Source organism: Urocitellus parryii, chromosome 10 (genome assembly GCF_045843805.1).
Source record: "Urocitellus parryii isolate mUroPar1 chromosome 10, mUroPar1.hap1, whole genome shotgun sequence".
In the NCBI taxonomy this organism is placed as follows: Eukaryota; Metazoa; Chordata; class Mammalia; order Rodentia; family Sciuridae; genus Urocitellus; species Urocitellus parryii.
Window position 1 is genome coordinate 27,277,058 of NC_135540.1, and position 21,811 is coordinate 27,298,868.

The 21,811-nt window shown below is 37.3% G+C and overlaps 1 protein-coding gene across 1 annotated transcript in view; it reads left to right on the forward strand.

Moving 5' to 3' along the window:
• Positions 1-17,368, forward strand: part of Trim2 (tripartite motif containing 2) — a 107,728-nt gene extending 90,360 nt beyond the window's left edge. The window contains exons 9-12 of the mRNA XM_077803257.1: positions 4,980-5,148; positions 6,255-6,325; positions 11,195-11,335; positions 16,809-17,368. Coding sequence (XP_077659383.1) covers positions 4,980-5,148; positions 6,255-6,325; positions 11,195-11,335; positions 16,809-16,961 — 534 coding nt within the window. The 3' untranslated portion in view covers positions 16,962-17,368. The remainder of the gene's footprint in view (positions 1-4,979; positions 5,149-6,254; positions 6,326-11,194; positions 11,336-16,808) is intronic.
• The last annotated feature ends 4,443 nt before the right edge of the window (positions 17,369-21,811 follow it).

Sequence of the window (21,811 nt, forward strand, 5' to 3'; positions counted from 1 at the left end):
AAGACATTCTGACATCTAAATTTTGTAAAATGAGAATAACAATGATTGTTTTTATAAACCTGCTCATATAGATGCTCATAAATGTGTTTTTGTTTTATAGAGCAATTAGTTTGCACAGGTACTTTTTTTTAACCAGATTTAGAGGAAAACTGTCCTTATGACCCCATTTCAATGAAAAACATCATCCTTTTGAAAAGGGTTAGGAAGAAGCAATTTATACCCTTGCATTAACCTATAACTTGTCACATAGAAGTACCTTCTACTTTCTCAGGCCTGAAACAGATGACATGGAAGAAACAGAATGAAACAGAATCATAAGACATGGTTTCTGCCTTCTAAAAAATGTATAGGCTCAGGGAGGAAAAAAGATAAATATACAAGAAAGGACAGGAAATAATTTATGGCAGCCTCCAATCAGTCATAAGTTATTTCATACCATCTAAAAACATTGTGCTAAGGAACATAGATTTGAAAGGAAAAGAAAATGGAGGCTGAACTTAAAGAAAAGATGCAGGTTGAGCTACACTCTGAGAGATCCTGCCATCATTTGACCTGTTGGCTATTACTCCCACTATCATATTTATGGAAATGTAAAAATGGTTTTGGTGTTAGTCAGCTTTCTGTTGCTGTGACAAAATACCTGAGAAAGTCAACTTTAAGAGGAAGTGGGACCCATTTTTGTTTATAATTTTGGAAGCTTCCGTCCCTGGTTGTTTGGCCTTGTGGTTTTATACCCATTGTGGAATCATCACAGTGGGTAAGCAGGACACAGGAAACTGCTCACTTCATAGCTGCAGGGAAGCAGAAAAAAAGAGGAAGGAGCCAGTATCTCCTTCACAGGTACATCCTGAATGCTAACTTCCTCCTCCTAGGCCCTAGCTCCCAACAGCACCACATGCTGGTGAAAGATCCAAACCATCACAGCTTCTATTTCTTCAGTGAGTCACCAAAGACAGCCCAGTGGTAATAACAGAAATCTCTCTTCCACGGTGTCATCCAGAATTGTTATCATCCAGTCCATTTTGTACATTAAAGGTCTTTTTGAAGACCTTATATATTATGCCTTCCATATTCCCCTTATTCAAACTATTAGAGACTTCTGTTTGAATTGACAGTATGAACTTTTATTCAGACAAATCAAGCAACTAGAAACCCAGCTCTCTGGCTTATTAATTCTTTGGCTTTCATCAAATTATGAAACTTCCTTGAACCTCAGCAGCTGCATATTTAAAATTTGGATTAAAAAAAAACTTATAGGATCTGAGTAAGGACTAAATGAGGTTTTATTTCTGGATGTCATAAGTGCTTCATACTAAATAGATATCTAAGAAATGTTCTTTTCCATGCCTTTCATAACCCCATTCAAAAAAAAATGAAGGCTGTTTGAGCAGCCATGATTTTGACTCCAGGATGTCATGTGGACTCCTGGGGGTCATTATTTCCAACCTAATACTCTAGAGAGGCCACTTTTCATGACCCATTCTGGTTCCCTGATGATGGCACAAAGTTTGCTCGTTAGTGTTTTGTCATCATACTTGGGTAAGACATACCCAGATGTGACAACTCTAATATGGATGCAATGAAAACTCTTGAGTGACCTCTCCAAAGCCTTCATGTAGTTTGGAGGCAACCTGTTTGTTCTTGTTTCAGACTCCAGAAAAATCATGGTCTGTCTGTACCTTCAGTAGCTAAAACTGAAATAGGCTTCACATACGAAGGCAGGAGTTTGATATCTAAGAGAGAAGCCTTTCCTCAAGTAAGCTTTGTGTATACCACTGTTCAATAATCTACTGTAATATACTGACTTCTTGGAAGAGTAGTATATACTTTACTATGTAATATATACTATATTACATGTATATTACTATGTATTATATACACTCTTCTTGGAAGAACTGGAGGCTTGGACTTGGAATAATATTGGTATTAGTTGGAATAAATACTAAAAACCACTCTCACCCTCTGGAGGAATGGGAAATTGGATATGATATAGTTTCTGCAATACTCTGATTGCTGATCAGAACCCAATGGTAAAAGGATAGCAAGCAAAAATACTTTAGTATTACAAATAGAGTTCATTCAAGTGTGAAATCTTACTATCAAGATATTGTTGCTCTTTTTCCTCCGGTAAAGTTAAACAAGTGAAAGACATCTTTAACCTCATTGCAGATTCTTTCTATTCATTCCTAATAGTTGCAGAGATGTAACATCTTATTTTTTTCCCTCTCTTTTATTCAGTGATTGCTTGTCTCAAGTTTTATTCCTCTCTGCCTCCTTTAAGGTTTTTCCTTTTCATCTTCCCTCCTGGCTTGAATCTTCTAGTCCATCCAGGAACCTTTGTGATCAAAACAAACACAGAACAAATATGGTGGTGGTCCCCATGGCCGCCATATTCTAAAATAGCTCGTCTCTTCCCTCTTCGATTTAAGAACTTAATTGTTCAGTTAAATACTCTCATTTGATCATTCCAAAGCCAGTTTAGAGGTTTTTGCTTTTTATTCTAACAGAGGGGACGTAGTCAATCCAGATGATTTTTATTTTACTGGTAGAATCCAGTGTAGCAAAACCAGAGTGATGGTGGAAGGTGGGAGGAAAAGAAGTTTGGGTTCAACATGTAACTAGTTCTTTTAGGTCCACCCTGGTGGCCATTACATGACAGAATGGAGGGCATACCTTATTGTCCGTTTTTGTTCTAGGTAGTTATCCATTAGGTATTGTGTGGTTGCGTCATTCTAAGTAACTGCTAGCGTTCATAACATCGGGTGGTGGTAATCAGATTGCCGGCTCTGCTTTTGATCTCTGTTGACGTCCCTTCCATTCAGACATGAAGGAATTATGCCATTTCTTTACATGCCATTATGCTGTAGCTTCTTTGATCTCTGGGCTAGATTGCAGAATCAGAATCAAATTTACACAACAGATTCCCTTGCCAAGAAAACCAGGGTTTCCTTGCTCTGGTTGTGTCCCTTTGTCCAGGGAGATTAAATCTGAATCTCAGTCATTTATAAACTTGGAAGAATAAAGGGTTGTACCAAATCTGAATCCCTACTATGAGAAAGCACCCACCCTCTGCTAGTAAATTTAGAGGTCTGGGGTCGAACCTATGAGAATGTTATGAGGGGTTTGTTAATTTTTAATTTAAAAAGTTATACATGCAAATAGGCTTTTAAAATGTGCCTAAGAGTATAAAATGAACAGTGAGTATGCCTCCTGCCACCACTGATACAGCTTTCTAAGGTAGAGACACTGGTTTCTCACTTTTCCTTTCAGAAGTACCATTGTCCGTTGGTGTCCCTGGGGGATTGGGTCCAGCAACCTCCCACCCCTTAGATAACAAACCTGAAGATGCTCAAGTCCTTCAGATAAAATGGTGTAGAATTTGCATGGAACCTAGTCACATTCTCCTGTATATTTTAAATCATCTCTAAATCACTTATAATACCTACTACAATGTAAATGGCAATGTTAATAGTGTTATGCTATATTGTTAAGGGAATAGTGACCAAAAAAAAAAAAATCTGTATAAGTTCAGCACACACGCAGACTTTTTTCTTTTGTCTTCTGAATATTTTCAATCTGAGATTTGTTGAGCCTGCATTTGCAGAGCCCAGGATGCTTGGGCTGACTATACATACATGCCTGTGTGCATACACTTAACCCAAGTGGACTCAAGACTGTACTCCCTACTCAATACCTTGCTTTGTTCAATAATATAGCTGAAAGAGCTCTCATAAAAACACATAGATGTGTTTCCCTCTGACGCTTGAGGCGTGGGTGCCAGTGTGACAGAGACATCCTTGAGGCAGAAGCTGTGTCTTATCTGTGTTTATTTACCACAAGCCTGGAACACAATATTGAGTACATGGTGGGTGCTCAGGTCTGTAGAGCTAGTAAGTAGAGGTAAGCGCGTGAAGCAGTTCTTTATGAGCACTCTAAAATGGAGGTAGAAAAATGAGACTAAGTTAAAGTGCATCTCCAACATGCATTTATGTATTCACTGAATTTAATTGATTCAGGAACATGAATGAAACTTAAAGTGTTTATGATATATGGTTGATAGCAATCTCATGCTTTTCTGTCCTTTTAAAATAAAGTGAAGAGTGAAACCATTTCATCATGTTACCCACTAATAATCTAGTCTTTTAAAGTTTATTTAGTAAATACTTGTTGAGTACCTGTTATACACCAGGAAGTGGTGGATAAAACAGATGTGACTTCCACTCATGTGGAACTGAATTCTAGTCAAGGTCAGTGGCAGATGCCTGGCAGTTTCAACATCAAGAGTGCTAGGTAACAATAGCAACAATGGCTTCCTTTTAGTGAGTGCTTACTGTGTGCTCTACATTAAACCCTTTACCTACATTATTATTTTTTTTTAATTTTTGTTAGTTGTCAATGTACCTTTATTTTATTTATATGTGATGCTGAGAATCGAACCCAGTGCCTCACACATGCTAGGCAAGCATTCTCCCACTGAGCTACAACCCCAGCCCTACCTACATTATTTTACTTAACACATATTCCAGAAGTACCATTGAAAGTTATTAAGGTTGGTGGGGGTTTTTTGACTTTTTTTAATAGATAAGAAATCTGGAAATTAAAGGAATTAATTTGGGCCACATCGGGGGTGCTGAAAGCAGGTGACAGCAGCAGGACAATTCTCTGACTCTTAACCCAGTGACCTGTCACTCAACCACACCACCTCTTTAGAAGAGGGCATTGTGACCCCAGACTAGGAAATTCTAGAACATTTTTGGTGGTGGCGATCCCTTTTAAAAAATAACATTTTCATATAAATACTCATAGCAGATACTAGATGTGACAAAGCCAATTTGCTGAGACAGAGATCACTGGGTGCCTGAGTACCTGTGCGGCCTGAACATTGGAGCCAATGTTTACTGAAACAGTGTCTAACTTCATGTTCTCTAGTGTTTTAAACTTTGAGGTCTGTACTCAATTTCTGCACTTGTTTCTAACAGACAAAAATTGGATCGGGAAAGCTGATGGGGCCCAAAGGAGTCTCTGTGGACCGCAACGGGCACATTATCGTGGTGGACAACAAAGCATGCTGCGTGTTTATCTTCCAACCAAATGGGAAAATAGTCACCAGGTTTGGTAGCCGAGGAAACGGGGACAGGCAGTTTGCAGGTACACTCCACGGTAATATGTAAACCCCCTTTTTTATGCTTCTTCTGCTCACATTTGCATGATGGAGCATGTTGAAGACGCCACATCCCCAGTGTGTTTGCTGGCTTTGGGGAAAGATGCTGGGGATGAAATCTAAGCTGAAGCATGCTTAGATGCTTTTCAGTTACTCCACCAGTAAGTCAGACTGCAGTTCATGTGTGGTTGCTGTGGGGTCCCAATTCACAGTGCACAAGTCTGCTCCTTAAATATTTTTGTTAGGTAAAATATGCATTTAAAATAAAACATTTTAAAAATAAAACTCTTTGAGGAACAATGGAGTAACTCCTGTTTTCCATACTGAATTTTTATTTAAAGAGCCTCTGGTTGGAATTTATTTCACCTAAGTGATTATGAGAACAAGGGCTCAGAATGTTTGCCAAGTGCAGGGAGGAAGTCTCTTACTTCTCTTCTGGGAGTGCCACTTAGCAATCACAAGCTTCGGTTTTCTCACATCTGCAAGAAGAGGCTGAACACAGTTCATTTTCATTTTGAAAGGATGCTTTGGGCATTTTACATTCATTTGCATAATCTTTCTTTGTGGCTTTGTCTCCAGTTCTTTGTCCTGCCAGGTTCTGAATGTCACTCCAAATTATGAAAGTGGGTTTCCTGCTCAATTTTTTAGAAAAGAAAAATTACATACTGGAGTCTCTTTTCCAGGGCTAAGTGTCCTCATATCTTTCCTTAATAAACACTTTTTTTTTTAGGATCCTAAAAAAAGACTAATGTATTCAGAGAAGCTGGCAGGTGTGACTTTCAGATGATGGTGTGGAGAATGAATTCTGATGCTTACTGCTGGTCCTACTTTGTTAGGGCTGCTGGAACTCTTTGCTTGATCCGGGAGAAGTCAGACTAGACAATCCCAAGTGCAGAATAACATAGGATCCACATTATCTAGAGCACAAAGGGCTGGCTATATGATCATGCAGGGATGGGGGTCTCTGGTTATTTGTTCTTTCTTAAATAATCAAGTTAATGTATTCAGTTTGTTATTGTTATAGTAACTGCTCTGTTGCAATTATTTTTGTTGTTGTAGTCATTACATAATTTTTTTCCATTTTTTATTGCAGGTCCTCATTTTGCAGCTGTAAATAGCAATAATGAGATTATTGTTACAGATTTCCATAATCATTCTGTCAAGGTACTATGAACACATCAGTTGTTGTTTACTTTTTTTTTTTTTTAAGCTGCTTTTATGGAGAAATTGGGAGAGAACAACATACAATACTTACATAGACACACAGAATTTAAGGAAATCAACCTCAAATGAGTAGATTTTGCTTATGCTTAAAAAATGCAGATTTTCATGTGGACATACAGACTTCAAAGAGTCAGGGAATTGAACAAAATACAGTGGCAGTTGCTTTATTAAAGATGATTAGAAAATTTATCAAAGATGACCTGAAAATTAAGTTTTAAAAAACAATTTCTTGAATGTAGAAACAGAACTTTCTGAAACTTAATATTTTGTGGCTATCCGACAGATTAAAACAAAAAACATTTTTTTAAATTTTCATGAACCAAAATGCCTTTAAAATAAAATCTATTAGATTTGTGCTACAACAGACTTGGGGGAAGTGGGTTAGGAATTATGTATATTCGTATGGTATATTTCATAGTTATACCTTCACACATTTGGTATTACTTAGAAAATAATGGCCTTTTTAAATAATATAGTACATCCTTCTTACTGAGTACAGGAAGAGGGAAATTTAAACATTATTATGAGGAAAATCAAGAACTAATAAGGTAACTCAGGCATATTTCTTATGACGAGAAAACACTTATTGATCTTCTTGACCACTGATGTATGTCAGGTGGCCATGGCAGTGCTCTGACACACATATTTGGTTTTTATAAATCTTACTATTTATTGACATATTTTAATGTGTTAATTTTTAGGATGATTAGGACTAGGGATGTAGCTCAGTGGTAGAGTTTTTGCCTATTATGCCCGAGGTCCTGGGTTTGATCTCTAGCACTACCAAAAAGAAGAAAAATATTTTTAGGGTTTCCTTCTTTTATATCAAGTGGTACTGTTTGTACTCATAAAACTGATCCAAAGTTTTTCTTATAAATTCATTTAAGTGTTTAAAAGTGAGTCATTTTGATGGAAAAATAAGGAAACAGCATAAGTGGTAGGCCAATGACTAATATTTGCACTTAGAGACAACCGCTGAGCAACCAAAGTTAATAATTACTTTTCTGTGCTGGTAACTGGAATAGCCAGGTAAGGAGTAGGATTTTTAATGCTCAGAATTTCTTCTTAATTGCTTCATTTCCCAGCCGATCCTGGAAGATCTCCTTAACCTGAGTAAATGGAAAGTCATGGAGCTTTTTTTGATGAATGTCAGCTCTTGTGCAAAGAGTAGAGCACAGTAAGCCAGGGACATGGGGCAGGATGAGGGCAGAGAGTGTCCACCTTTGCCTGCCTTATTATGGCAATTCTCTGCCATGTTGTCTCCAGGGTTGCTCATACAGTGGTAGAGCGCCCCCTACACCCACTGCAGATAAGCTGCGTTCCCTGTGGTCCCACTCTAAGGGAGGTGTCTAAAAGAAGAGGATGATAGGAAAATTCCACTGGGATGGGTGGAGGAGGAGGAGGGGGAGGGGGAAGGGGGAGAAGGAGGAAGAGGAGGAGGAGGATAGCAAAAAGGCATCAGGAAGTGAGCATGTACCTATCTTCAGGGGCCATAACACTGCTGTAGAATGAGCTCATATTTCTGTGAGGGGGTCGCTGTGGGACAGCTTCTATTGATCAGCTCTGATTGACACTTTTTAGAACACAGGCTGTGATCCTTCTTCCTACCCTCCATCACTCCATAGAGGAACCATTTGTTTAGCTCCAGGGCATTCAACAAGAGCAAAACCCAGAAAGATCCTCACAGGGGCAGAGGCTAGCAAATGCCTGGCGTAAGTGCTGCCCTCCCACCCACCCGCCTGAAGACAATGATCAATCCAGTTGCTCTTTTCCACCAAGCTACTTGGTGGCCTCAGAGTCTTTCCTGTCCTATGCTCCGGGCAGCCTCTATGGATCAACAGTTTGTAGTGGGACAGCTCCTATTAATCGGTCCTGACACTCTAGAAACAAACGAAACATGTGTAAGTAACCAAAGTGCTAGGCAGACAGCAATAATGATTTCATAAAAATAGGGATGTGTAAAATTCATGATTCCAGAGAAAAGATTTATAGGAGGTTGGAAGTATTTGGGAGGCCAAGGGCCCAGCTCTTGGGGGGGTGGGGAGAGAGAGAGAGAGAATGTATTTGTATAATTAGGGCTAGGGTTATCAAGAAAAACTTTCATATCATTCAGGTATTTGACATGATGAAGATTTTGAAATCAAGAAAGAATTATTATGTTTTGAACAACTAATAATAAAAAAAAGAAAGAATTATTGTCAGGTTTTTTTAAATGCTATAAATACTTAACAAAGAGCAAGTTGTAAAAATCTTAGCTCATATTTCTGCCTCTTAATATGTTTTCATCTGAATCATTTGTAAGTAATTCAATGACTTTTAGATGGAAAACAAAATATGAGAAATTTATAGTCATTAAAGTTCTGAAAACTCACCAAGTTCTCAAGACAGTAGAGATAGATTATTTTAATTCTTTAAACCCAGTTTTCTTCTTAGTTAAGAAAGTCATAGCCTTTTGTTTTTCTCTTCTCTCTGATAGCTACTGACGTGCAACTTGTCTGAAATACGTGGGCTCTTTGGTTTCCCACGTGGCAGCAGTAGTTCTGAACTCTGATCACTTCTCTGTTGGTAAATGTAAAAACTGTACTCATAAGTCAGTGCTGCCAAGTAAGTCTGCTCTAGTTAGTTCTTTAGCTATTGACAGTACTTTTCCCCCCCTCATGCTGGGGATTGAACCCAGGCCTTCACACATTAGGCAAGTGCTCTATCACTGAGCTACACTTCCCAGCCCCTGCAGTACATGATTGGGGAATAGTTCCAAGACCCCCGGGGGAGCCCCCAAAACTATACAGTATCAAACTCTATATAAATACTATATTTTTCTTATTTATACCTATGATGAAGTTTAACTTATAAATAAGGCACAATAAGCCATTAACAGGAATCATTGATAATGGAATAGAACAATTAAAATGATATGAAGTTACTTATCACTTATGAATTGTTTATTTCTGGAGTTTTCCACATCATATTTTCCTGCTCCAGTGGTATAGATAACTGAAACTGAAGAAAATAAAACCCCAAATTAGGGGAGATGACTGTATATATTTTATATTTTTTATAAAACAAGTAAGGCAAGATTCCGCATTCTCCAGTATTCTCATGTGAAGAAGCAGCAGTTATGCCAAGGAAATACAGTGACTCAGAAAGATAAGAACAAACAAACTTATTATTTGTAGGAATTAATCAGGGAAAGATCAGAGAATAATAAATGTGTCTTCAACAGCATAGACACGTTCCCATTGGCCTTTTCTTTTATATATTTTATTTGTTCCCATTGGTCTTTAAAATTAGAAGGATGTGGATAAAAGGTGACAGAAAGAGTCAGGGTACTTTTTTTATGCTTTATTTTTGGGGAGGTAGAGGGGTTGTGTGTGCCGGAAATTAAACCCAGGTCCTGGACGACCGTGCTAGGCAAGTTCTGTACCACTGAACCACACCCCAGCCTTCAGTCGGGGAAAACTTAAAATGCCATAGTGAAAGCTGGTTGTTCTTATGTCTGTTCCTTGTGAAGACAAAGAGGTCCTCAAAGGTTCTGAGCTCGTCCTCAAATTAGATCTACGCTCACATATGGTGAACTTTCTCAGGCCACGTTTAAGTCATCTCTACTCTAAAGGTACCTGGAGTGGAGTCCTTTTGGATTTGTTAGTGACTATCTCTGTGCATCTAGACATCATGGTGATGGATGTTTAAAATAAAGTCTCAAGAGACATTTCAGAACCATTAAGTATCATCTAAGCATCAAGATAGAATTATATTTACTGTAGTGTTATCATTAAAATGTTAATGATGACATTAACACATTAAAATGTTAATTATCTCAAAATCAGTACTCTGTATTATATATGATATATATAAAATATGTATACACACATACACAAACATATATATATATATATAACATAGTAACACTGTATTAATAAAAATATTTACTTAACCACAGCAAATCCCATTGCTTGATCACGAATTCAAAGCCAGCCTCAGCAACTTAGCAAAGCCCTAAGCAACTCAGCAAGACTCTGTCTCTAAATGAAATATAAAAAAAGGGCTGAGGATGGGCCTCAGTGGTTAAGTGCCCCTGAGTTCAATCCTCAGTACCAAAAAGAAAAAAGCGTTCTATTTATCCCCTCACTTCTAACAATCTCTGTAGGTTCTGTGTAGAATCATATAGACTACCTATATTAACTGGAATAAGTCCTTTGCTTACTCTTCACCTGCTACCATTGTGCAAGTGGCTGTGCATACACACACACACACACACACACACACACACACATGCGCGCGCGCACTCTGAATCTCCTCTTGTATGGAGTCCAGCCTCCGATTTCTTGTTATGTGATGTAGGAAAACAGTAATAGATTCTGAGCTTTCTGACCTAACAAAAACCCCCCTCTCTGGTCTAAACTGAATGACTTTCTATCCCACTGTAAATACAATGTCCATTCTTGAAATTGAGCTGTTTAAGTCAGAAAGAATAATATTGCTGAAAATTATAGCTCTACTTACTCATACCACCTTATATTTGTATTTTATGATTTATAACAAAAGTATTTTTCACATCAGTACTTAATAACTAGATATAAACCGTAAAAAAGAGAAGAGTGACTTAAATAAATTATGAATCAGGTTTCTGTAGTACATTGAAGAACCGTAAGTGATAGACAGCTTCAGATTGTAGATTTACTTTTTTCCCCCCAGAATGCCTTATATTACAGGTTTTGTTGCAAGTAACCTGTTCAGAGAGAGATTTTTTAAGTCCCTGATGTTGGGTCCGTGATTTTAATGTAAAACAATTTAAAAATATTTCCACAGGTGTTTAATCAGGAAGGAGAATTCATGTTGAAGTTTGGCTCCAACGGAGAAGGAAATGGGCAGTTTAATGCCCCCACAGGTGTAGCAGTGGATTCGAATGGAAACATCATTGTGGCAGACTGGGGAAACAGCAGGATCCAGGTACACTGAACACTCATCATGTATATGGTTAGATGTTAGGATTTGCTCAAAATGAAGAAGAACTGGCTGTCCCCCAGATTGGGGGTGTTTTCCCTTCTCCACTGGTTAAGTCATCAGAAGGACCAAACAAGGCAAGCTGGACTAGACCAAAGGCACATGCCTACAGCAGGAGATCCTCTATTTCAGGGCTTTAAACGTGGATCCCACAGGTTCATTTATGGATGGAATTCAAAAGATTCATTGAGCATAAATACTACATTATTATTTTTACTAATTTCTGAGTGAAGATTGTCATTTCCCTTTATTTGTTAACAATCTAAGGTAACAATCCACAGTAGTTTTAGTAATACCTATGATTTTGTCACCAAGAAAAAAATCAAAAGGAAATTTTTATGTCACATTACATTTGATGCAGACACCCCCAGTTGTCACTTATACTCATCATTACCATAAAATTATAGTAATTATTAAGCCTTTAGCTATTCCTTGTTATTTAGTGTTTCAATTTAAAAAGCACACATAAGCCAGGTGCAGTGGCGCATGCTTGTATTCCCAGAGGCAAGAGGATTGGAAGTTCAAAGCCAGCCTCAGCAACTTAGCAAGGTCCGAAGCAACTTAGACTCTGTCTCTAAATGAAATATTAAAAGGGCTGGGGATGTGACTTAGTGGTTAAGTGCTCCTGGGTTCAATCCCTGCTACCAAAAAAAGAGAGAGAGAATTCTGTAAACACTCTACATATTACAGATTTAACTGCTTAGATAAAATGGACAATTTGTCAGAAACTACAAATTCTATAACTCACTCAGTATGAAATGAATAATTTGAATAGCCCTATAACTGTTAAGGAAATTTAATTCATAATTTTCAAACTCTCCAGAAAGAAATGTCAGGGTTCAGATGGTTTCACTGAAGAATTCTACTGAATGTTTAAAGAAAAATTAATGCTAATTCTACATAGTTTCTTCCAGAAAAGAGAAAACAAGGAAACACTTTCCCAACTCACTTTCAATCCTGCTGCTGAAGTTGTGATAGCAAAATCAGACACAGACAATACAAAACACAAACTACAGACATACGTATTCCTCATAAATATACTGAGTTCATCCCAGAATTTTTAACAAAATACTGAGAAATGGAATTCAGCAATATGTAAAAATCCCTCTATGACCAAGTAGAGTTTATTCCAGGGATGCAGGGCCAGCTTAGAATTTAAAAATCAGTCAATATTAATCCACCATATTATAAGTCTAAAGGAGAAAAATTATGATATTAATTGATGCAGAAAAAACATTTGACAACATTTGATACACTTTCATGATGGAATAAAGACTTTCTCTACTTGATAAAGAACATCTGTGAAACCTTTGGTTAGCAGCTTTCTCTTAGGTGAACATCTGAACACCATTCATGTACAGTCAGGGACTAAGCAAGGATATCTGTCCTCACCATCCTTATCCAACATAGTTCGGGAAGGTTCAGCCAGCACAATAAAGAAGAAATAGGAAATGAAAAGTTGGAAAGGAGAAAATTTAAAACTTTACATGTTCGCAAATAAAGGATCATTTACATGAAAAATTCCAAGGAATCTCTAAAAGTTTCCTAGAACTAATAGGGGAGTTGAGCCAGATCACAGAATAACAGATCAACATAACAAAAATCAGCTGTACTAGTGTGCTTCCAATGAGCACATGGAAGCCAAAAATTCAAAATACAATACCATTTACAATTGCAAAAGAAAAAGAAAAAATGAAATATTTAGGTATAATAACAAAATATATCCAGTATTTATATGCTGAAAACTATAAAATGCTGATAAAAGAAGATCTAAATAATAAAGGGATAGACAAAGGATGTTCACGATGACAAGACTCAACAGGGATGGATCAACATGAAGCACCATCAACTGACTCCGATTAATATACAGGTTTTTAACACAAAATCTAAGCAGTATTTTTTTGTAGATAACAAACAAGATTATTTTAATATTTATATGGCAAAGCAAAGAAACAGGAATAGCCAAAACAATATTGAAAAAGAAAAATAGATTGAGAGAGGAATTGCTTCTCTGGGTTTCTATATACCTGCATTAATCAGCCTGTGTGGTACTGGTGGAAGGACAGGCACATCCACAGGACACAATCCAGAAATGGCCCCCACACGTATGGCCAACTGATTTTTTTGAGGAAGACATAAGAGCAATTCAATGGATGAATGACAGACACCCTTTTCAACAAATGGGACTGTCGAAAGTAAGATAACCACTAAGGCAAAATAAATAAATCTCATCTTATAAAAAAATTACCTCAAAATGGATCATAGGCTTAAATGGAAAGCTAGAAAACTTTTTGGAGATTGTGTTTTAGAAAACAAACTTTTAAAAGATTTTAGGAGAAACTCTTGGAGACCTAGGGCTTGGTGAAGAGGTTTTTAACAGGAGGCCTAAACTACTATGCATAAGGGGAAAATCAATAAATTAGACTTCATCAAACATAAACATCTGGATCTGTAAAAGAGATAAGGCTAAAAATAGAGGCAAACAGACATGGGAGAAAATATTTACAATCCACATGTTTTTTCCAACTTTTTTTATTGGTGCATTATAGTTATACATAATGGTAGAATTTGTAGTTACATAGTCAAACATGCACACAGTGTAACAATATAATTTGGCCAATATTAGTCCCCAGTATGTCGCCCCTGCTCTCCCCCATCCTCCCATGCCCTGTTCCCTTTCCTGTTTTTATTATTTCTCTTTGATTTTCATGAGATCCCCTTCCCCACCCTTTCTGTCCCTTTTTCCTCTCTAGCCTTCACATATTCAAACCACACTCCTGATGAAGGGCTTACACTTTGTGTGTGTAAAGACTCAGAACTGCCAGGTGCAGTGACACATGCCTGTAATCCCAGCAGCTCTGGAGGCTGAGGCAGGAGGATTATGAACTCAAAGCCAGCCTCAGCAACTTAGGGCTGTAAGCAACTTAGGGAGACCCTGTCTCTAAATAAAATATAAAAATAGTCGGGGGATGTGACTTGGCGGTTAAGCACCTCTGGGTTCAATCCTTGGTAAGGACTCTCAGAACTCAACAATAAAATAACCAATCTAATTAGAAAGTGGACAAGAGAGATAAAGAGAAGTTTCATTGAACTGATATTGAACATGAAAAGATGTTCAACATCATTAGACATTAGAAAAGTGCAAATTAAGACCATGAGGAGGTACTATTGCAATCCTATTTGAACAGCTAAAATTAAAACTATTGATAATGCCAAATACAGGTGAGAATGTGGGGAAATTAGATCTCTACTACATTGTTAGTGGGAATACATAATAGCACAATCAACCTTGAAAATAGTTTGGCAGTTTCTTTAAAAAACTATAAACATATACTTACTATGCGATCCAGGAGTTGCATTACTGAGAGTGTATCCCAGAGAAATGAAAACTATGTCCACTTAAAAGCTTATATGCTGTCATTCATAGAATGTATATTTGTAATAGCCCCAAACTGAATTAACCAAGATGTCCCCCAGTAGATTTATGGCTAAACAAGTTGTGATATTTCCACACACACTATGGAATACTACTCAGCATTTAAAATAGGCTAATGATACACTCAATAGGTTGGATGCGTCTCAAGGGCATTGTGGTGAGTGAAAAAGCCATTCTGAAAAGGTCACATAGTAAGTGATTCCATTTATGTAACGTTCTAAAAATGACAAAATTATAGAGAGGGAAAAAAAGAGTAGTGGTTGTGAGGGCAGCAGGACCAGGGTAGTCGGGTAACTCTCAAGGAGTACCAAGAGTAAGGTCTTCATGAGGATGTAATAGTTCTGTGGATTAATTGGTTACATTCCAGAAATGAAAAAAAAAAAAAAGCACTAAAACATAATTCTTCACATTACGAACAAAGCTTTTGGATCCTCAAGTTGAAGGAAGACTGTTCTCTAGTTTCTCTGTGTTCATACCTTCATGGATCTAAATACATATTTCCAGATGGCACTATTCATCCTTGCTAATGTGGCCCTATGTGTTTCTGAAAACCCAGGGTGCACTGTCAAATCCAGCCACTTTCAGGTGTCTCTGTGAGGACAGCTTCCATCCTCAGTTTGAATATGAAACAGGTACTTCCTCAGGAAAAGAATTGAGACTATAAATGTAACAAATGCTTTGATTTCTCCAATATACTTACTTACCTTGCTTAATTATCCCAGAGGACATCTATATTGAAAGAGACATTCTGTATCTCATGAGAACTATGTCAAGGGTCTAATGTACCACTGAACTAAACCAAGTTCACTAAATAGGACTATATGGGACCATCAGTGCTAAAAATTGTGGCCCTCATAGCACCACTAGTTACACTGCCTTTTAAAACACGAAGTGGGCCAGCGATAGCGGTGACACATGCCTGTAAATCCCAGTGACTCAGGAGACTGAGGCAGGAGGATCACAAGTTCAAAGCCAGCCTCAGCAACTTAGCAAGTCCCTGAGCAATTTAGAGAGACCCTCTCTCAAAAAAAAATTTTAAAAGGGCTGGGGATATGTCTCAGTGATGGAATGCTCCTGGATTCAATCCTGAGTTAAATCACTACCAACAACAACAACAACAACAACAAAAATGCCATGTGGGCCAAAGAAAGTGGTATATGGTCAAAACAAACCAGCCTGGCTCTGGTAAAGAAAAAGCATAAGGACCTCAATTTGTTCCTTTTATTTTATAAGAAGGTTATTAACCAAAAAGAAGACCTTTTCCATACACATTGAACCATGGACTTCTTACAATTTATTCTCTTTTGGGAAAAGCAAAAAGAAATCTCGATTTTTGCCATAGCCCATTGTAACTCGGGATCATTCTTTGACCTAGTTGCTGATTTTTCTCCTTAAGAGTGGGCGTGAACCAGGTGAGGTGGTCCACACCCATAATCCCTGCACCTCAGGAGGCTCAGGCAGGAGGATCGCAAGTTCAAAGCCAGCCTCAGCAAAGATGAGGCGCTAGGCAACTTAATGAGACCCTGTCTCTAAATAAAAATATAAAATAGGGATGTGGCTCAGTGGTCCAGTGCCCCTGAATTCAATCCCCAATACCCAAAACAAAGCAAGAGTGGGCATGAGGTGGAGATTTAAAGCTGGAAGGAACAGAAGTCAAAACAGCCTGAAAAATAAGATTCATTCATTTTTTAAGCACTATCCAGTGCTGTCCCCACCAAATCATTGTGTGACTAGTTTCAGAATCCAAGGGAGATCTGGCAGCCAGGGGCGTGTTCTCTATCAGTGACTCTGGGTGTAAAGAGAGGCAGGAGGAGAAGCAAGGTAAGAATGAGTGGAGGGAAGGGCTATGCCCAAGGGGTCTAAGAAAACCTAGGAGTGAGCACACTTTTATATTAAAGCCGTTAGCATCCAGCGTTCTGTAAACCGTATTTCAGCACATTACCATCACGTCTTCCCTGATGATCTGGCTTTCTGTTTTCACAGGTGTTTGATGGGAGTGGATCGTTTTTGTCCTACATTAACACATCTGCTGACCCGCTCTACGGCCCCCAAGGCCTAGCCCTAACTTCAGACGGCCATGTTGTGGTTGCAGACTCTGGAAATCACTGTTTCAAGGTTTATCGATACCTACAGTAACGGTGGCCAGCCGGATGTCCCCTCGAGACGGTCTTGCACTATAAACTGGAATGGATTTCTCCACCCGGGACCAGATTATGACTAGACTTTTCATGCTAGAAGGAATCGTTGATGAACTTTCCATGGTTATTTCTGAATGTAACAATTTCCTTAAAAAACTGCTCATCTAATTTCTAAAATTCACCATTAGGGTTTAAAAAAAAAAAAAAGTCTTCTACTGAATATACAAACTGCGAAGTTTTACACCTGTGAACTATGGCTTATAGGACAGGGATTTATGTAGTTAAATTAATTTTGCAAATCAAACAAACATTAAACAAAAACTAGCATATGTAAAAATATTTGTTGATCCTGTGAATGATAGCCTTTGCGCAGAGCTTCCAAAAACAAATTCTGTCGTCCTTATATACTTTATTTAACCCAGGTCAGAAGACCTGCGGAACCTTCTAACCTCACTTTTACAGTATGGTTTTTTCTTTCTTTCTTTCTTTCCTTCTTTGGGTGGGGGGAGCTGGTAATCGACAACTGCATATTACTTACTTCAGAAAAAAAAAAAATTGAGGCTGTCCTGCAAAATCCTCCCAGCTCTGAATTGCAGACAACACTGGAGAGTCAATGCAGATTTCCCAGCCTTTCTAGGTTAGATCAAAGATCCTTTCTGTCTGTTCTTTTCACCTTCTCTTTCCTATTCACCTGGTATCAGAAAACAGTACATTTTCCGAGAAACCTGAAAATCTCTGATGCTTTGAAAAATCATCTTACAGAAGTAATACTACCTTTCAGTCAACGAATAGCCCCATTAACTCCAGATGAATATACTGGAACGTAATCGAGAAAAGGTCACGTTTTATCTGTGCCATGTTTTCACATGTGTCTTTCTTTCCTCTTCCACTTCATGAAAGCAAGAGCTTTACCTTCTGCAAAATGTCAGCACATGTAGTAGGACACCAGTATCCTAGGACAGAGAGCCATAAGCAGCCCTTTGGAGGACCGATGGTGTCAACCAAAGGCATGTGGATTGATTAATGATTTCCCCTTAGCGAGTGTTACCAAAGTTCTGTTATCTCGAGAGCATTACAGGTAAGAGCATGTTATGGTTATTTATCATTGTTCAATGAATAGTAGAGGTATCAAGGGACTATGTATACATGATTAGGGTAAGATAGAATGTATAATATAAATATATATATAGCTTTGGTGTATTGAAATAGGCAGCACTCTGAAAGACAGAAGCATTCTGTCCAGCCATTCTTCAGCACATTCCTTTACTAATGCAGCTCAAGCCGTCCCTTGTGGAGCAAGCCCTAACACAGGTTGGATGTTTGCCATTTCCCGGGAATGATGGTGGTGGCTGATCGTCTTGTGTTTTCAAAAGAGAAGAAAAATGAGAAAAACAGGTCAAAATAAAAGTTGAACTGGACTTACATCTGAACTAAGTATAAATGCATTTTGAAAAATGTTAAGAACAATTTAGTCAATCTGTCATTGATACTGTAAAATAAGATGCAGTCTGTTTCCACTGTTTAATTTTCTACTCAGTTCTACCAAACAGGATGTCATGTTTGATGTTTTCAATAATGACTTTGGGATCATTTTCATTAAAAGCACCTTAGAACTTGTACTATAAGAAAACATTTCCTGTACGTATTATTATATGAATGTGATGCTTATTACTTATTAATTTAGCCATCCTCTATATAGGACTTGTCCATTAAATTTATTATGCCCAAATCAGCTCTGAAAATAATGCTTTTTCAGAAAGAGTAACATTTAGGTTTAGTATTTTTTAATTTTTTTAAATTTTTTAGCTTTTGAATTATCAAGTCTATGTGATGAAGTTATAAAATCCAATAAAATTTTTAGAATGTTAAACTAAGACATTGTTTCCTAATGCCAGTGAAATAAGTCTTTGATTTTTTTTTTTAATTTTTTTCTTGGTGCTGGAAATTGCAGATGTAAGCGCCAGTTCTACCACTGAGCTGCACCTGCAGCCCAAGACTTTGAATTGAAATGTTCCTATTTACAGAGTCCCTTCCAGGTTCTAGGCACTGGGAATAGACTAATAGATAAAACAAACAAAAACATCCCTGTCCCCTTGGAGTTTACATCCTGGGGGAAGGAATTTCATTTTGCCATTTACTATAAAATGTTCTGCCTAAAAGGGAGGCTAGACTCTTAATAGTTCCTGGACTATTTAAAAGAAAACCTTTTAAATTGGTTGTTAATTTTAGTTTATTTTCATAAGTGTAAATGGCTTCCTATTTAAATTCTATCACAGACTGTTGGGTTTTTTGTTTGTTTGTTTGTTTCTCTGGTTTTGCAGTGCTGGGGACTGAACCAGGGTCTTGACATACTAGGTAAATGCTCTACCATTGAGCTACATCCCCAGCCCTAGACTATTGATTTTAAAACTAGTTTACCTACAGAGGGTTTTCTTTTTTTTTTTTCTTTCTTTCTTTCTTTCTTTTTTTTTTTTGAAGTACTTATGAACTTAGAAATGAATTTAAAAATTAATCAGCCTCCATCATATCATATCAGGCCAAGTATCTAAATACATAGTTAATTTATTTCCATGTCAATTTTGGCACAAACGGGAATGGATGTATAGATAGTTTGATTTGGACCTGTTCCACTGTCTCTTAACTAAACCTATGCTATGGGCACTCCAGGAAACACTATATTTTTCCCCCAAAATATGTAATCATATATATTAAAATATAGATAACATTTCATACCTGGATACATATGTGCATTTACTGTATTTCTGGTGAGCATATTTTGGGGAGAAAGTGCTGCTGATAAGATACAAATAGATAAGATTTAAATGAAATTTTGTCACATTCTATGGAAAATGGTTTCTGGTAAACTGAGAAGGATATTAAAATAAGTGGCTTTTATTCTGGGCTACCATTATTATTTGGTTTCGCTTTGTCAAGTGTATAGAACCTGTCATACATTCATGATAAGTAGCACTGAGAAAGTACTCACTCAAAATTCCCCCGGGCACTTATGGCATAGTATTGCCAATTAGGATTTGAAGGTCAGTGACGATGCATTTTCCCCCAATACAGACCTCCCCTGCTGGACATGGGGATGGAGGGAGTTACTTGACCATCCTGAAACACATAAATAAAAAGCCTTTATGACTGTGTTTGCCATTTTTTTTAATGGCATATAGTATTTTGGTGAAGTTTTAGACCCCATAATTAAACAAGTCTCCAGGTTTCCTTAAGACTAGATTTGAGGCCAATTAATACCCCAGATCCACGCAACTATTGCACACTTGCTTCCACTACTAAATATACAGGGTATCCTAGAATGGAATTAACTGGAATAGTAGTACCTTACTTAGTATCTATGGATCCTCATACTGAAGGGTCAACATAAATGCTTAGGTAATACCTACTGAATAAATTGGAGGAAACAGCAAGTCAACAGCAAATAATTTGCAGATCACTTCAAATGGGAAAAATCTTTTTGTACATTTGAATACTATGACATCCTCTCTATTCACCAGCTTCTGAAAAGGGAGGAGTGTTTTTAGTTGAATAATTTAAAAACAAGGCATTTCCAGGCAGGATAAAATTGAAGCTATTTGATGCAGACCTTATCTAATTTTGCTTTAACCGGAAGTCGTATAATACTGTTGCTTTCTGTAAATGTTGCAGGGTTTTAAACTTTACAATTATTTTTAATATTTTTGATATCTAGGAATCTAGCATTGCCATAAAGGAAACTAAGTGCCCATTAAAGATTTATTTGGTATAAATACTTTTTTGTTTTGTTTTAAATGACAGTAAGCTACAAATCATGATGCTAATCTTAAAAACTTTCTAAAGATGAATTGTGTGGCAGTGATTGTGTGATCTGTTTGTGGAGAATGTATGAAAGCTATTAATATTCTAGAATAGGTTAATAAATTGGCTATGTTGTTCCAATGAATGTACAGCACTTCCATTAACTTTTGAAAGCAACACAGCCTTAAACTCAACTCAATGCTTTTGCTTTATGACATGGGGAATGTTCTGTCATCAAGAGTGTTTTTGGTTTTTTTTGCAGTGCTGGGGATCAAACCCAGGGCCTTGCGCATGGTAGTCAAGCGCTCCACCACTGAGCTAATCCCCAGCACAACAGTGTATTCTCGTAACAGAATTCTTTTGTATCATTCTCAACTCTATAGCCTTTCAATCCAAGGTATGAGTATGAAGGGTTTTTGCTTCCTTTGTTTTCTTTTTAGATTTTGTACATTCCATCTTTATAGGTCCGTTTCATATGTTTTGTGTATAGAACACTAAGTCTTGCGCTCTCTGACATTGATACTGATATATTCTTATCATTTGTTATTTTATGAATCAAAATGCTGACTGCCTATTTAAAGAATGAACGCTGTGCATCAAAGTGTTTGTATGTTCGTAGCTACATACGTACCACAGTATTTTGGATGCTTTAGTCTACAATAAAACTTTAAATTAATTCTGTCTTGAAACATAGGAGAAACAAGACTCGTGTATATCTTTACCATGCACAAAAAAATCTCAAATCATTATAATAAAGCTTGTTTTCTCCATTTCTAGAGTGAATGTTTATTTATTTAACAAATTATTTCCCTGAGAGAAGGGGACTAAAGGAATATTCTAGAATACATGGAAGATGGCAATAATTCAAACTGTTTATATTAATGAGAAGAAGCTTAGTAAAATTTTTGTTGGTTATGTTGCCAACCATCTGTTAGCATTTAGGATGCATGTTAATCAAGAATTAGCAAAATCCTGACACACATGCCCAGCATATGTATTTAGAGAGTTATAAAAGTGAAAATCATTGTTTTTATAATCCTTAAAGAACTACAA